The sequence below is a fragment of the Thalassophryne amazonica genome, chromosome 12 (genome assembly GCF_902500255.1).
Source record: "Thalassophryne amazonica chromosome 12, fThaAma1.1, whole genome shotgun sequence".
Taxonomy (NCBI): Eukaryota; Metazoa; Chordata; class Actinopteri; order Batrachoidiformes; family Batrachoididae; genus Thalassophryne; species Thalassophryne amazonica.
The window spans coordinates 62488119-62506583 of NC_047114.1; the positions used below are offsets into that span (position 1 = coordinate 62488119).

General features: G+C 39.9%; 1 protein-coding gene across 1 annotated transcript in view; it reads right to left on the reverse strand.

The window, feature by feature from the left end:
- The window catches only part of mbd3a (methyl-CpG binding domain protein 3a), a 62488-nt gene that overhangs the window by 35768 nt on the left and 8255 nt on the right, over positions 1-18465 (reverse strand). Inside the window, exon 2 of the mRNA XM_034183316.1 lies at positions 13800-13959. Within this exon, the coding sequence (XP_034039207.1) occupies positions 13800-13959 (160 nt within the window). The remainder of the gene's footprint in view (positions 1-13799; positions 13960-18465) is intronic.

Consider the following 18465-nt stretch of genomic DNA (forward strand, 5'->3'; position numbering starts at 1 on the left):
AGGTTATGACGGCCTCCCTGCGGAGTATTATAAAATGTATACTGATACTCTTGTACCTGTGTTACAAAAAGTGTATTAGGAGGCCTTTGAGAGGGGACAGATACCTGCTACATTTAATGAGGCATTGATATCTCTGACACCAAAGAAGGATAAGGATAATACAGAGCCATCAAACTATAGGCCGATTAGTTTGCTGAATACAGACTGTAAAATTCTCACTAAGATACTGGCTTCACGTCTACAACGAGTTCTAGGCACCATCATACATCAAAATCAGACAGGCTTTATGAAATCTCGATCTCCTTCGGACAACATCCGTAAATTACTGCACCTGATATGGTTAAGCCAGTCAAAAAATGTACCTATAGCAGCCTTCTCCCTGGATGCGGAGAAGGCTTTTAACAAAGTTGAATGGCCCTTTCTCTTTTCGGGTTGTCAAAGTTTGGCTTTTGGGCCATGTTTTATAAATTGGGTGAAATTATTGTATAAGGAACCAAAGGCTGCAGTAATATCCAATGGTACTACCTCATCCTTCTTTGAATTATCACGTGGGGCCCATCAAGGCTGCTCACTGAGCCCCCTCTTGTTCCTCATATTTATAGAAACTTTAGCTGTGAGCATTAGAGCAAATGAGAATATTAAGGGTGTGTTTTGTGGGCAACAGGAAAACAAGTTGCTTCTCTACGCTGATGATATTTTAGCTATCATTAAATTCAAATGGGTACCAAAGGGAATGAAGTATTTGGGAATCAAACTCTGTCAAAATATGGAGGACATGCCTCAGTTTAACTTTGATCCAGTGTTGCTTAAAATTAGGACAAATTTAGAAAAATGGGAAAAACTACTAATTTCACTCTGGGGTAAGATTAATATAATTAAAATGATTATATCCCCTCAGTTCAACTACCTATTAATGATGCTGCCCATTGTAATACCACTGACTATCTTTAAACAGTATGAAACTTACTTAAACAGTTTTTTATGGGAGGGTAAAAAAGCCAGAATTAAAATGACTAAACTGTATGCACCAAGGGAGAAGGGTGGCCTGGGACTGCCCAACCCAATTTTATACTACTTATCATTTGAAATGGTCAAACTAGTGAAATACTGGGAGCAGACAGGGGGAGGACTAGATTGGTTGAAGTTGGAAGCTGATATCTGCACTCCTTTTGAGCCAAAACATAAATTATCACAACAAAAATGACTCCATAAACCCAGTTCTTATACATTCTGGTCAAGTTTGGTTGAAAGTACATAAAATAATTAAACAATCCCATTCTGTTCAAAAATATGCATCACTTTGGAACAATCCTATTTGTACTGATAAGAAGCCTGTCTTTTTTTTTTATTTTTTTTTTATTTTGTTTTTATTATTATCATTCATTTTTTATATCCTGTACATTGTTGTACATTTTTGGGGTATTTCTGCTAAGTTAAAAATCAATAAAAACTTAAATTACAAAAAAAAAAAAAAAAAAAAAAAAAAAAAAAAAAAAAAAGAAAAACGCTCAAACGACGCGCAATTCATGGAGGGAAACTGGATGTACCGGTAAAGTTGGTTTGTAGGTTGATGACTGTATAAAGCGGAGCACGCTGAGGGACAAACTGATTCAGAAAAGTCCACTGTTCGTGTGGTAAACTGCATTAAGATGCCCACCAATGCCATGGAGAACTTTAAAAACGATCATGCGCATGTCGACGTCATTGCATGGCCACAGAGTTACGGAGTTGTTGAAGCATAAATGAGGCCTTAGGATTTTAAGGCACTACTCCACAGTGGACTTAGAAAAAAGAGTGACCTGACTAAATGCAATCCTTTGAATGCACATAATGCCCGGTGCTTATGTAAGGCAGGTGTTTATTTTTTTTTTTCGGACGAAGTTTTGACCCGGCCATTAAATGAGACAGGCTCCTATTCAAGGTGTGTTTAATCAAAGAAATACATAAGCCTAATTGGTGCTGGGGATCCCTGTAGATCGTTTGGCGCTTCCTGACTGGAACTACATAATCTGGTTACATACATATAATGGATTTTGTCCGTTTATACATATAGCAGATTTCAATTATAATGGACAAAATTTGCCGGTCCACCTGAATCCATTATATGCAAGTTTTACTGTATACTAGACATAAGTCTCCCCAGAGGGGCTAATACCTACTGCACATTAGCAATGTATAGAGAGGAGGGATGTCTCAATAAGGTACTTTTTCACCCGATCCGAGTCATTTAATATTGAGTACCTGCCGATTTAGAGTCCTGATCTGATTCTTGTATTTCACTCAATATTACACTTGCTCAGAATTAAAGTCAATGACAAAAAACACACAACAAAGAAAGCTGTTTCCTAATGCTTGTATTCATTTTTTTTTAAATTAAGTAATGAATTTTTTTAATGTCTCAATTCCAGTTTGAGCAGAACTGTACTAAAACTAGGACACTAAGTATAATAGTGACTGAATGACATTTTAGTTGGTAAAAAGCCATTCATTTTCATTATTATCATTATTGTCGTTTTATGTAGTAAAAGCATGTAAAATGTCTTAAAAATGGACCTTTACTCTAACAGGCAGAGAGAGAGAGAGAGCGAGAGAGAGAGAGATTGTGTGTGTGTGTGGAGGAATTGGGGGGGTCAACCCCTCGCCTCTGAGTATGTGCCTCTACGATGTCTAAATAGGAGCAAATCAGACACAAAGATGACAAAATACTACTTTATTTTTGTGAAAATCATTACCCGACTGGCCGGGGGAAGGTCATATCACAATATGTTGTCCATCAGAAACAGACCTGGCACATACTTGAAGCAATGTCAAAAATGTCCGAGCGCTGCCCTTTTGTTGCACTTCAATTATGAAACAGAGCAAGACTGATGCACACTTTATGATCTGTGTGATTAAAACAGGACTGTTGTGTATTTAAAGAAGAGGGTTAAACAGCTTTTTAAATGTGCACTGTTACTCTGTAGTGAAGCAGAAGCAGCTATGAATCAGTTCGATCCGCTACCACTGTGCTTATCAAGTGAAGCAGAAGTAACGAGTCTGCACTTATTTATTGACGCTGGTTAAGTTGATCAGATATTGATTAATTTTTAAAAATGCCTTGATCAGGCCCATTTTGCTGAAATCTGATCAGCTCATCCCTGAAGAGTGTATAATGAAAGGAGCCATTTCAGGATGGAGGTGCGGGCACCATTTTCGCCACTGCCACCTAAGAAAGTCCAAAGCGATTCTCAGTCTCCTGTTTTGCACCTCACCTCAACTTACAATTGATTGTTAATTTCCACTTTAATACACGTGATGCAGAACTGACCATGTTAACTTCGTATTGGGCTCTAATCTACACTCACTCACCTTCAACCGCTTAGTCCAATTAAGGGTCGCGGGGGGCTGGAGCCTATCCCAGCAGTCACAGGGCGCGAGGCGGGATACACCCTGGATAGGACTCCAGTCTGTCGCAGGGCCACATATAGACAAACAAACACATCCACACCTGGACGCACACCTATGGACAATTTAAAGTTTCTAATCCATCTACATTTCAATTTATTTTCGGGTATCCCAAAAAAATATGCAACATTTTATCAGAAAATGGTCAAAGCATATGTCTAGGAAATAAATTTATGGCTGGATAGAAAGCTGAAAGGTTGACGTTTTCTTACCAATGTCAATATTGGCCCTGCATTTTGTTAGTCTAGCATAAAGTCGCTGCACCTGTTTGACATTCTTGGTCTGGTGCCAAAACTCAATAATTTTTGTTTGCTGTAGTATGGTTAATCTTGGCATTTTCCTGAGTCTTGCTTGGCATCAACATAAACTTCAGGGTCTCTGCAAGTAAAAAATAAACATAAGTGATTGAGTTTGTAGCATTTAAGGGTCAAACCGAGTGTTTTAAATGTCATATTTTTTGGGACACCCTATATATAGCGCCAAATCACAACAGAGTTGCCTCAAGGTGCTTCACACAAGTAAGGTCTAACCTTACTAACCCCAGAGTAACAGTGGTAAGGAAAAACTCCCTCTGAGGAAGAAACCTCAAGCAGACCAGACTCAAAGGTGTGACCCTCTGCCTGGGCCATGCTACAGGTCAGCTAAGAAGAGAGGTGCCAGTCCGTGAACAATTTTATAGACTAGTAGCAGAACCTTAAAATCTGATCTCACTGGGACAGAAAGCCAGTGAAGGGATGCCAAAATGGGTGTAATGTGGTTGAACTTTCTGCTTCGTGTCAAAAGTCTGGCTGCAGCATTCTGAACCAACTGGAGACCCCTAATGCTGGACTGCAGTAAACCAGAAAATAGAACATTGCAGTAGTCCAATCTAGAAGAGATAAACGCGTGGATCAGCATCAGCCACAGACAGCATGGGACAAATCTTCGCTATATTTCGCAGGTAGAAGAAAGCAGTCCTCGTAATATTCTTAATGTGGAGGTCAAAGGACAATGTAGGATCAAAAATTACCCCAAGGTTCCTAATTTGTCAGTGTGATGTATGACACATGAGCCTACGCTGAGCGTTAACTGGTCCAGCTGCAGCTGATCCACATCGTGAATTCTGCCTTCCAGAACAGCTCTTTATATAATCATCTGAATCATCTATCTTTTGCCACATGTACAGAAGGATTAGATTGTCATTCCTACACTCATATTGTTATAAATAATAAGCGCATGCAGGAGGCGATGGCTGCTGCTGAAGCTGCGTTCAAGTACCATCGGAAATTACACGACTATTTTGTGGTTTCAAATTCAGCAGTTGCTTGTAGCAGGAGTGTGGTTTCATTTTATTTTTGGTAAAAGAATTCATTGTATCCACACAAAAGATTAATTCTGCCCTATATAAGGTGCCTGAGCCCAGTGAAGCTGATCCCCCACCCAGATAAAAAAAAAAAAAAAAAAAAAATCCAAGCAAACAGGCTGAGTTTGCCCTGTAGTTTCTGATGGTACCTGAACGTAACAGCAGCACTCACAATCATTTTAATTATCTAGCTGCTGCCACATGTACATGAGGGCTGGATTGTCATTCCGACACTCGTATTGTTATATTTAATAATAAATAATAAGCACATGCAGCACCTGCTGCTGCCGCTAGTGCTGCATTCAAGTACCATCGGAAATTACACAACTTTTGTTTCAAATTCAGCAGTTGCTTGTGGCAAAATAATTAACTGTATCCACACAAAAGATTAATTCTGGCCTATACGAGGTCTGTTAGAAAAGTATCCGACCTCATTTTTTTTTTCAAAAACCATATGGATTTGAATCACGTGTGATTGCGTTAGCCAAGCTTGAACCCTTGTGCGCATGCATGAGTTTTTTCCATGCCTGTTGGTTGCTTCATTCGCCTGTGAGCAGGCTTTGAGTGAGGTGTGGTCCACCCCTCTCGTCTATTTTTATTGCGAATAAATGTCTGAACGATTTGGATCTTTGCTGCATCGATTTTTTTCCAGAAACTGTAAGAGACCTCCAGGTGGACACCGTTCGAAAAATTAATATGGCTTTCAGGGACGATTTTATGGGGATTAAACAGATTAAGGAGTGTTACTGCCCCTTTAAGCACGGCCCACAACTGCTGAGAGCGCAGCGCGCTCCCAGCGCCGATGGACAGGCTGACACACCGCACAAACAACCAGATCATTTCCAACGTGAAAGCTTTGTTGATCCGGGACCTCGTCTGACTTTCACAAAAAGGCAGAAGATGTGGACATCAGCATTTTTTCCGGCACATTCCACCGTTACAGGAGTTTTTTTTCATGGAAAAAGAAGCTGAGGGACGCGCCATGGAGCCGTTCATTACGGGGGACAAAACCATCTCGGTGTTGGTCTCACAGGACGGCTTAAAGGTGGGTTTCAGACGGATTCTGGTTGCTTTCCAGTCGTGTAAATATCCGATTGTGATTGTGCATAAGCTGGACATGCCAGAACATGTCCTGTGAGGCTTCATCACGGCGTTTCTTTGCGCCGAGTGGCTGCACCACGACGCGCCGAACTCCTCCGCACGTCTGTCTTAATGTGCCGGATAAAGTGCTGATGTCCACATCTTTTCACAATTCCTGTGCTAGTCAGAGGACATACTGGATCACGACAGCATCCAGTTTAGAAATGAACGGCACATTCCACTGTTACAGGAGTTTTTGTCATGGAAAGAGGAACAAAGGCGGAGGAATTCCACGCGTCGCGGCGGAGCTGCATGGTGAAAAGAAACGCCGTGATGAAGCCTCACAGGACATGTTCTGGCATGTCCAGCTCATGCACAATCACAATTGGATATTCACGACTGGAAAGCAACCGGAATCCATCTGAAATCCACCTGTAAGCCGTCCTGTGAGACCAACACCGAGGTGGTTTTGTCCCGCGTAATGAACGGCTCCGTGGCGCGTCCCTCAGCTTCTTTTTCCATGAAAAAAAAAACTCCTGTAACAGCGGAATGTGCCGGAAAAAATGCTGATGTCCACATCTTGTGCCTTTTTGTGAAAGTCAGACGAGGTCCCGGATCAACAAAGCTTTCACGTTGGAAATGATCTGGTTGTTTGTGCGGGGTGTCAGCCTGTCCATCGGCGCTGGGAGCGCGCTGCGCTCTCAGCAGTTGTGGGCCGTCCTTAAAGGGGCAGTAACACTCCTTAATCTGTTTAATCCCCATAAAATCGTCCCTGAAAGCATATTAATTTTTCGAACGGTGTCCACCTGGAGGTCTCTTACAGTTTCTGGAAAAAAATTGATGCAGCAAAGATCCAAATCGTTCAGACATTTATTCGCAATAAAAAATAGATGAGAGGGGTAGACCACACCCAGGGTTCTTGCAGGAATCACCAAGTTAAATTTTAGACCTTTTTAGACCATTCTGAGAAAAATTTTAGACCAACCTCAAGCCCCCCCCAAAAGGACGATCACATTTGATTCTCAAAACCATGTAATTTTGTATTGGTTTCAAACATGTCAAAGTACACCAAAAGCAGAAAACAAGATTGAGTGATAATACACAACATATACGATAAACAACATTGACCAACCAGAAAAAAGTTTAATTCTCAAAAGGCGCTATACAACCATATATTTCAGCTCCTCTCCATTTGCGCTAATCTCAGCCTCAAGGGCTTTCACTTCAGCGACTTTGTCTTTGTGTGCTCTTCTCAGAGCATTCGACTTCGAAAGCACCTGAGTCATCTTTGAGCCAGCTCTCTTCTCCGCCTCTTCAGCGAGTGCATTTGCCTCACTGGAAAGACAGGCGAACACACTTTCCAGACTCGTCTTCCTCTTCTTCAGGTCCTCCAGAGCCTGCTCGGCCAGCTTTCTTTTCTGGCCCTGGGTTTCCTTGTCTTTTCTGACACGCTCCTGATCCAAAAAGAGTCGGTATTTTGACCGGGCTGCACCCACAGACGCCTAAAAACTATTATTTTCAATGAGACACGTTGCTTTTTAGACGCGTCAGAAGCGTCGCGTCAAAAGCCGAGCTAAAATGATGCTTCTGACGGGAGCGCGCATTGCCGCTTGGCGGCAGGCTGACGGGGTCAAAGTTCAATTCAATCCAACTTTCGACACTGATCTCTACAAAATGGATCAGTGGAAACCACTGATCTGTACAAAACATTAACGTGTGACAGGACTGCTCATTTACAGAGCAGTTTTCTGAAGAAAAATCATTGGAAATGTTTTTTTATTTTGTTACCTCAAAATTTCTGATTACTGTTAAAAAAAAGTTTAGAACACTTGTAGCTTTATTTAAAATAGCTAAATAAATCAATAAATGGTTCTTTAGAAACTTTTCATCTGTAAACTAAAACCACCTGTTATTTCAGATTAGATAATTTCTTGTTTAACATAAGGAACCTTGGACATTTATTTTTAGACAAATAAAATAACATGGAAACTTGTACATTTTTAAAAGTCTGGTAGATTATTTATATCTCATTTCAACCAGAAAAAGACACTAAATAAATACAAATGTGTATTATAAATGCAACAGGAAATAATTTAACAATGACTGCAGTGTGATTGTAAAGTAGGATTTCTGTGACATAAACCTCATGATGAATTTTTTTTTAATATAGTCATTTAAACTTGTAATTTCGTCAAAATATGTAATTGCCTTTAATGTTATCAGGACAGTCATTTCTAAAATATGAATTTGAGCACAATAAGTGGAGAGCTTCTACTTGTGCAAATGTCTTTTGACTTTGATTTGTGGACATTTTTAATGATCCGTTCATTTATTGTTAAAATATAAAATGAAACAGCTTTTTTTTTACAAAATAATGAAATAGTTGTTGTTCAAAGAGCCTTTTATTTAGAAGCAGGTGATGTTCTGCTGAATTCTCGGGACCAGATGAAGGTCTCTTCTGCAGTTTTGAACTCTGGTGGTGTTGCTGAAAAGCACAGATGTTTTCTTTCGACTGGACTTCGTGGTGTTCAGCTCATCAATGGAAGTTTGGTTGTCTGCACAGCAAATGTTCCTGATTGGGACAAATAAAAATATTCTTTTAAATATAAAGAAACACTAAACAGTTTATATATAAAAAAAGGGAAAAAAACGAGAAAAAAAGACAGAAAAAATAAGTTATTTAAAGTTAAGCTTTTGTGGTGTCTGAAAAAAGCTGTAGCTTTATTTGGTAAAAATAAAAAAGACCGAACCATTTAGAAATTAAAGTGTTCACTCAGATCAACTGTGCTAAAAGGCTACGCTACCGTTAGCTGATCATTGCCTTCACAACAGTTCAGCAAACGTCACGTTTTATTTTTACATTATTCTCACCTCGATAAAGCTGCAGAAGTAAACTGCGTTGGGCAAACTGGGACTTCGCATATATCCAAAAAGTGGGAGATTTCGGACTGAGTGGGTCCGCTCCATCCCCCCGGCTGCCTGCCTCGGTCTGCCCAGGAATGATGCCTGAAGGCTGGCTTCTCTGTGCGGGTCGGCCCGCTGTCGCAGTTTGATCAATATCCCACCAAGTCATCAGTCCTCCCTCGGTCGGAGTCACTCCGAAAAGTAGCTGAAAAAAAGCTTCTCCCAGCAGGGTGATTGGACAATCATTCTACTGCTGTTTTTTAAAGCTTTTTTTTGTGGTTCAGGCGACGCAAATTCAAGATGGCGATCGCTGAACTTTTTTCAGGTTGTGAAACAGCCAGAGTGTGACGTGGCCGCAATCTCCGCCCCCTTGCTGCTTCCGAAGCGACGTGTCTGACGTCACGACGCGTTGGAAAGTGTTTCATCACTTCTCGGAATGGACGGAGCAAATGTAATTTTTTAAGACTTAAGTAAATTAAATTTTAGACCTGCGATGAAAATGTGGGTGTTTTTAAGACATTTAAAGGCCTAAAATTTTAGTTTCTGAATTTAAGACTTTTTTAGACCCCGCGGGAACCCAGCACTTCCTCACTCAAAGCCTGCTCACAGGCGAATGAAGCAACCGACAGGCATGAAAAAACTCACGCATGCGCACGAGGGTTCAAGCTTGGCTGACACAATCAAATCCATATGGTTTTTGAAAAAAATAATAAGGTCGGATACTTTTCTAACAGACCTCGTATAAGGTGCCTGAGCCCACTGAAGCTGACCCCCCACCCAGATAAAAAAAAAATCCAAGCAAACGAGCTGAGTTTGCCCTGTAATTTTCGACAGTACATGAACACAGCAGCAGCCTCAGAGCATACAAACTGGCTTCTGTACTGTGTGAAAACATTCAGCCAGTCGAATGAAGTCAAACTAAACAATAACGTTACAAAAACTAAACAAACGATTAAAGAACATCAATAACGGCGGCAAAACGAAACATGGACGAATTGAGGTTTTCGCTGCCCTTCGTTCAAATTTTTCAACAGTTTAAAAATCCTGATGAAGCGCCAGCTGCAGGAACGAAGCTGAGCAAAGGTTAAATGATGCCAACCAAAGTCAACAAAAGTCCAGATTTTTTGTTTCGTCAAGACTTCGTTGCCCTTCGTTAAGTGCCGTGTGACTGGGTCATTAGTCCAATTAAGGGTTTTTTCTTTTTTTCTTTTTATTTGTGCAAGGACAGCATACAATTACATTATGCTCATTGAGCAGAGATGTTTGTACCAGATTATAGCTGCAACAGCTACAACCCCTGGCAAAAATTATGGAATCACCGGCCTCGGAGGATGTTCATTCAGTTGTTTAATTTTGTAGAAAAAAAGCAGATCACAGACATGACACAAAACTAAAGTCATTTCAAATGGCAACTTTCTGGCTTTAAGAAACACTAAGAAATCAGAAATAAAAATTGTGGCAGTCAGTAACGGTTACTTTTTTAGACCAAGCAGAGGGAAAAAAATATGGAATCACTCAATTCTGAGGAAAAAATTATGGAATCATGAAAAACAAAAGAACGCTCCAACACATCACTAGTATTTTGTTGCACCACCTCTGGCTTTTATAACAGCTTGCAGTCTCTGAGGCATGGACTTAATGAGTGACAAACAGTACTCTTCATCAATCTGGCTCCAACTTTCTCTGATTGCTGTTGCCAGATCAGCTTTGCAGGTTGGAGCCTTGTCATGGACCATTTTCTTCAACTTCCACCAAAGATTTTCAATTGGATTAAGATCCGGACTATTTGCAGGCCATGACATTGACCCTATGTGTCTTTTTGCAAGGAATGTTTTCACAGTTTTTGCTCTATGGCAAGATGCATTATCATCTTGAAAAATGATTTCATCATCCCCAAACATCCTTTCAATTGATGGGATAAGAAAAGTGTCCAAAATATCAACGTAAACTTGTGCATTTATTGATGATGTAATGACAGCCATCTCCCCAGTGCCTTTACCTGACATGCAGCCCCATATCATCAATGACTGTGGAAATTTACATGTTCTCTTCAGGTAGTCATCTTTATAAATCTCATTGGAACGGCACCAAACAAAAGTTCCAGCATCATCACCTTGCCCAGTGCAGATTTGAGATTCATCACTGAATATGACTTTCATCCAGTCATCCACAGTCCACGATTGCTTTTCCTTAGCCCATTGTAACCTTGTTTTTTTCTGTTTAGGTGTTAATGATGGCTTTCATTTAGCTTTTCTGTATGTAAATCCCATTTCCTTTAGGCGGTTTCTTACAGTTCGGTCACAGACCGAACATCTCTCGTGTTGGAGCCATGATTCATGTCAGTCCACTTGGTGCAACAGCTCTCCAAGGTGTGATCACTCCTTTTTAGATGCAGACTAACGAGCAGATCTGATTTGATGCAGGTGTTAGTTTTGGGGATGAAAATTTACAGGGTGATTCCATAATTCTTTCCTCAGAATTGAGTGATTCCATATTTTTTTCCCTCTACTTGGTCTAAAAAAGTAACCGTTAGTGGCTGCCACAATTTTTTTTTCTTGATTTCTTATAGTGTTTCTTAAAGCCAGAAAGTTGCCATTTGAAATTACTTTAGTTTTGTGTCATGTCTGTGATCTGCTTTTGTTCTACAAAATTAAACAACTGAATGAACATCCTCCGAGGCCAGTGATTCCATAATTTTTGCCAGGGGTTGTAAATACAACACAAACAACACCTACAAATTATGTAATACTAAATTCATAAAATATGTAATACTAAATTCATTCATATATGTCATTCATCTCTAAAATACTGTGCCATATCAAAACATTTAAAACAATCCTTCATAATTCATCCATGTCACTCATGTCATGCAATATCAAAACATCAAAATTATCAAGACATTTATAAATTCATCTAGGTTACTTTCTCAATTACTGTACAATATCAAAACATTTATAAAAGATATTCACCATTCATGCAGTCGCAGGGGGCTGGAGCCTATCTCAGCAGTCATAGAGCGAGAAAATTTAGTACTGTAACACAAAGTGTAAATGTACACTTTTTTTTACATTTTTGAATGGATTACATCTCTCATCATTCGCATTGCAAGCGTTTTGTTTTTGTGAGGGGTTGTGTCAGACCGCCTTCACTATTTTGCCCATTTTAATTTTGCGTTTCGAGCAAATGATGGCCTCTCATGAAACCTTATAGATTTGAAATCATTATACAATGTTGCTATTTGGCGGCCATGTCATCTGTGAGGTTTTACACCAATTCCTATAAAACGTCAACTTCTGTAAAAAATTGGTGGCGTTTAAATTTGAATGCGGTGTGATCAGGAGACAGTAATTAAACAAATGTGGTGTTGGTACACTTTCAATTTTAAGTTCGTATTTTGTTAGAAAAAGGTAAACTAACCAATTCCATGTATGCTTCCAAAGTTTTACGATTGTTACAATTGGGTCTCTCGCTTCAACTGGTTGGTTCACCCCACAGTCTTGCACACAGCAGAAAATGAAACTTTCGTGACCAAGTGGCAACACTCGGGCTCGCATTCTGACCCCAACCAGGAAGTGCAGTTCCTTGACTGGCTGCTTGAAGCTGTCTCCAAAACAGAGCACAGTCCCATAGTAGCCCATTTTAAAACATCCAACTTTAGAGCAGAAATAAACAGCCTCTTTACAGCCTGGTACAAAAAACTGTTTTTGTCTCTATAGATAATTTCTTCCTCCATGACAACTGTACAGGGGTGGATTTTTTTAAATTTCTTAGATTCAGATCTTTAATTAATAAAATTCTGTATAATTGTGCGTGTGGTTGCTTTGAGCGTCAGCGGCTGGGTCCAGCGGTGACTCCTCCAACCGTAACAGAGCACTGTTGTGTTGTTGTTGTGTCTGTTTGGAGTATTTTACCAGAAACACCTGGAATAACCCAGTTTGTTGTGTGGTGAAATGTCCTAATGGATCATTTAAGACGTCCCTGTTGGAATATTCATGCCGAGTGAAATTCTTGTCTTATTTAATGTCATATGCTAACGGTGTTCGCACTTTTAGCAGCTGTTGGTCGGTCCATTTAATCTACAATTGCTGAGAAAATACATGGCTGACAACTTTTACTGTCCACACCAAAGCAAACAGTTACGAGAACCACTGCACAGTCCCCAAAAATATGACTTAATAAACACCCTAGCTTGTGCTTTGGAGATTTGGGGGGAAGGGTGTTCAGGCTTTTTCTGTCACACATGGGGCCACCCATGCTCTGCTCCTTTACGCATTAATGAGTTAATTGTGAATCAACGTGAGCAGGGTTCAAAACATGGAAACACCCAGAAAAGAGTGTAATTTCAGGTGTTTTGATAAAAAGCCAATAGGTGATGTCATGCAGGAGTTGTCCAGTATATATACAGTCTATGCTAGTGACATAGTCTGTGGAAATGAGATGAAATGTCGGTGACTTATGGAAACAAATAAGCATGTGTGTATAATCAAACTGTGCAATGTTGTACCGTGTATTCTGTGTACATATCTGTGCACTGAAATGTACGATTCAATATAAATACATGTACAGTGGCACCCCTAGTACAAATCTGTTTTTTGAAAGTCAGCAAGAAATAAAGATTTCCAAATCAACAAAGATGTTTTTGAAGCCAGGTAGCACCTCTGAAATGATTTACAAGAAATCCTACAGATGTTAGGGTGCAGACCCGGAAATGTGCATCAAGCAAGTGCATCAAGTCAAAAGTAATCTCAAAACTTCACTTATGCGCACACGCGCTTCCTCCTGTAGATACGAAGGAAAAGAAAATATTCACTATAGAATTCCCCACAGCTAAATACGTCCTCTTTATTAAAATAATAACATGTTATATTAAAATAAATAACACGTAATTTTGCAACACATTACAAAAATAAACCTACATTATAATGCTTGGATTTCAGTAGAAACAAAATTTTGTCAGGTTTTGTGAAATATGAAAGGCCATATAGCTTTAATGATAATGTCTACATTTTGCTCTCAAACTGAGTCTCACCCTGATTTGATGGTTGACATCATACAGGTGCTTGTGCCTACTGCGGTGCACTTTTGTCAGAAGCACATGTCCATCCCTTGTGTTACGTACATCTGTCGAATGGTTTGTGCCAAGTCCACGGCTTATCTGGGCTTTATTGAGGAGGTTTTTCACAGGTGCACTAGAAAAGAAAGATCAGAAACATCTCATCATCACGAAAACAACTCATATCAAACATTATGAGTTACATTATTATAACATTATTAATAGGAAAAAAATAGCATTTAAGAACAAAGATAGAATGAGTGTGAAAGTGGTACAAAGAGAACTTAATACATTGCTGAAAAAGGCCAGGATATTACACAGGGAAACTATTGAGAAGAACTTTAGCGAATCAGACATTAAAAGGCTGTGGGATAACATCAAGATAATAACAAACACGAATCCAGCTAAAAAGACACTTGCAACAAATGATGATCAAGGAAAAGCAAATGAGTTAAATGATTTTTTTCTGAGGTTTGAAACACAAGATTTTTCTTATGATTGTAAGAATATTCTGGAAAATCTTCCTGTTGATCAAAATACTAGGATTGCAATCGACTCATGGAGAGTTCAATCAATCTTTAAGAAGGTGTCTACAAAAAAATCCACCGGCCCAGACGGCATCTCTGCAATGCTTATAAAAGCATGTGCAGAAGAACTGGCCCATGCTTGGTGTCCTGTCTTCCAGCAGTCCGTAGACCTTCATACTGTACCAACCCTCTGGAAAAGATCCATTATTGTTCCAATCGCCAAAAAATCGTGCTCACTTGGAAATAATGACTATAGGCCAATAGCTTTAACATCTGTTGTAAGCAAGTGCTTTGAAAAGATTATGCTATTTTTCCTTAAGACGGTTGTTAACCCTGTACTTGATCCATTCCAATTTGCTTATAGGCAGAGTAGAGGCACTGACGATGCCATTAACAACTTAATCCACTTTTCACTTAAGCACTTGGAAGATCCTACTGCTTATGCACAGATTTTATTGGTTGATTTCAGCTCAGCCTTTAATACATTACAGCCATACCTGTTGTTGTCCAAGTTAAAGGAAATGAATGTTAACCCACTTTTAATCAGATGGTATCATTCCTTTTTAACTAATAGATTACAACAAGTTAGAGTTAATCAAGCTCTTTCGGTACTCAAATCATCAAATACAGGTGTACCACAAGGCTGTGTCAGTTCTCCTGTTCTCTTCACTCTTTATACTAATAACTGTACAAATAACTACTGCAATAACTTTGTTTTTAAATTTTCTGATGATACAGCTATTTTGAGCCTACTGCACAAAGATTCAAGTCCAACAAAGTACTTCCTTGAAGTGAAACACTTTGTGCAGTGGTGTGATGACAACCACTTGGTTTTAAATGTCAATAAAACCAAGGAAATGATTCTGGATCCAAGGACTGTTGGGGACCATACTCCTGTGGTCATACATGGTATTCCCATTGACCAGGTCAACTCATACAAGTACTTGGGGCTGCACATAGACAATACCTTCAGCTGGACTGCACATGTGGACAGTTTGTGCTCCCGATTCCATCAAAGACTTTATTTCCTTCGTAGACTTCGTTTGTATGGAGTCAATCAGAAAATTATGTTGTTGTTTTACCAGGCAGTGTTAGAGAGCCTAGTTAGGTATGGCATGACTGCCTGGTACGGCAATCTTTCTGTACAATTTAAAATGAAACTTAACAGACAAATTGATGATGCAATGAAGATAATCAGAAAGAAACAATATCAGTCCCTCAGTTCACTCTATGAAGAGTCTGTTTTGAAAGCAGCTCAGAGGATACTGATGGATTCAGTTCATGTTCTTCACGCAGAGTACACTCTCCTTCCTTCTGGGAGAAGGTACAGAGTTCCTCGGAGTAGACTGAATAGATTTAAAAATTCATTCGTCCCCATGTCTATTAAATTGTTAAACAATAATGTTTAAAATTGGAATTATGCAATATTTATGGTGTTTCTCCTGACTCCTGTCATGTTAATTTGTTATGGATGTGGTTGTGTTTTTATCTGTATTGTTTGTTTTCTCTTTTCTTGTAAGGCACCTAGCATGAGTCCAAGACAAATTTCCCTGAGGGGACAATAAAGTGTATCGTATCGTATCGTATTATGCACGTTGGCCAGGTCATTAAACATGCTTAAAATAAACAGCATTATTATATGGCTATGGCATTACGCACGCTTTGAGTGGGTGATTTACGGTCTGATATTTTCGGGCAATACTGTAAGTTTGCATGTTTATATATATATATATATATATATATATATATATATATATATATATATATATATACATACGCACACACACACACGAGGTCCGTTAGAAAAGTATCCAACCTTTTTTTTTTTTTTGCAAAAACCTGATGGATTTGAATCACGTGTGCTTGCATGAGCCAACCTTGAACCTTCGTGCGCATGCGTGAATTTTTTCACGCCTGTCGTTTGCGTAACTTGCTGGCAAGCAGCATTTGTGTGAGGTGGTGTGCAGTGCTCTTGGCGGATTTTCATTGCAAGGAAACTGATGGAACTATTGGAGCAGCGCTACTGCATCAAATTTTGCCAGAAACTGGGTGACAGCCAGGTGGAAACCATTCGGAAGATTCAGAGGGCTTTCGGTGGCTTTTCAGTCGTGTGACTATCCGAGAAATTGTGGAAGAGGTGGGCATCATTTTTCGGAGTTCAGCATGTCCGAAGGTGCTTTTGCTCCGCCGTTAGCAGCTTCGGCACAAATTTGCTCACAGTCACAGTGGAATGTGCCGAAAAAGTGCTGATGTCCACCTCGTCCGCAATTTCTCGGATAGTCACACGACGGTCCCGCATCACCACAGCATTCACTTTGGAAATGATCTGGTCATTTCAGCATGTTGATGGCTGACCGGAGCGTGGCTCGCTCTCCACTGTTGTGCGGACGTCTTTAAACCGGTTGTACCACTCCTTAATCTGTGTGATGCCCATAGCATCGTCACCGAAAGCCGTCTGAATCTTCCGAATGGTTTCCACCTGGCTGTCGCCCAGTTTCTGGCAAAATTTGATTCAGTAGTGCTGCTCCAGTCGTTCCACCACTTTCCTTGCAATGAAAAACCACAGAGAGCACTACACACGTCCTCACACAAATGCTGCTTGCCAGCAACTTACGCAATGGACACTTTTCTAACAGACCTCATATAAATCAAATCAAATCAATTTTATTTATATAGCGCCAAATCACAACAAACAGTTGCCTCAAGGCGCTTTATATTGTAAGGCAAAGCCATACAATAATTATGTAAAAACCCCAACGGTCAAAACGACCCCCTGTGAGCAAGCACTTGGCGACAGTGGGAAGGAAAAACTCCCTTTTAACAGGAAGAAACCTCCAGCAGAACCAGGCTCAGGGAGGGGCAGTCTTCTGCTGGGACTGGTTGGGGCTGAGGGAGAGAACCAGGAAAAAGACATGCTGTGGAGGTGAGCAGAGATCAATCACTAATGATTAAATGCAGAGTGGTGCATACAGAGCAAAAAGAGAAAGAAACACTCAGTGCATCATGGGAACCCCCCAGCAGTCTAAGTCTATAGCAGCATAACTAAGGGATGGTTCAGGGTCACCTGATCCAGCCCTAACTATAAGCTTTAGCAAAAAGGAAAGTTTTAAGCCTAATCTTAAAAGTAGAGATGGTGTCTGTCTCCCTGATCCGAATTGGGAGCTGGTTCCACAGGAGAGGAGCCTGAAAGCTGAAGGCTCTGCCTCCCATTCTACTCTTACAAACCCTAGGAACTACAAGTAAGCCTGCAGTCTGAGAGCGAAGCGTTCTATTGGGGTGATATGGTACTATGAGGTCCCTAAGATAAGATGGGACCTGATTATTCAAAACCTTATAAGTAAGAAGAAGAATTTTAAATTCTATTCTAGAATTAACAGGAAGCCAATGAAGAGAGGCCAATATGGGTGAGATATGCTCTCTCCTTCTAGTCCCCGTTAGTACTCTAGCTGCAGCATTTTGAATTAACTGAAGGCTTTTCAGGGGACTTTTAGGACAACCTGATAATAATGAATTACAATAGTCCAGCCTAGAGGAAATAAATGCATGAATTAGTTTTTCAGCATCACTCTGAGACAAGACCTTTCTAATTTTAGAGATATTGCGTAAATGCAAAAAAGCAGTCCTACATATTTGTTTAATATGCGCATTGAATGACATATCCTGATCACAAATGACTCCAAGATTTCTCACAGTATTACTAGAGGTCAGGGTAATGCCATCCAGAGTAAGGATCTGGTTAGACACCATGTTTCTAAGATTTGTGGGGCCAAGTACAATAACTTCAATTTTATCTGAGTTTAAAAGCAGGAAATTAGAGGTCCTCCATGTCTTTATGTCTGTAAGACAATTCTGCAGTTTAGCTAATTGGTGTGTGTCCTCTGGCTTCATGGATAGATAAGGCTGGGTATCATCTGCGTAACAATGAAAATTTAAGCAATACCGTCTAATAATACTGCCTAAGGGAAGCATGTATAAAGTGAATAAAATTGGTCCTAGCACAGAACCTTGTGGAACTCCATAATTAACCTTAGTCTGTGAAGAAGATTCCCCATTTACATGAACAAATTGTAATCTATTAGATAAATATGATTCAAACCACCGCGGCGCAGTGCCTT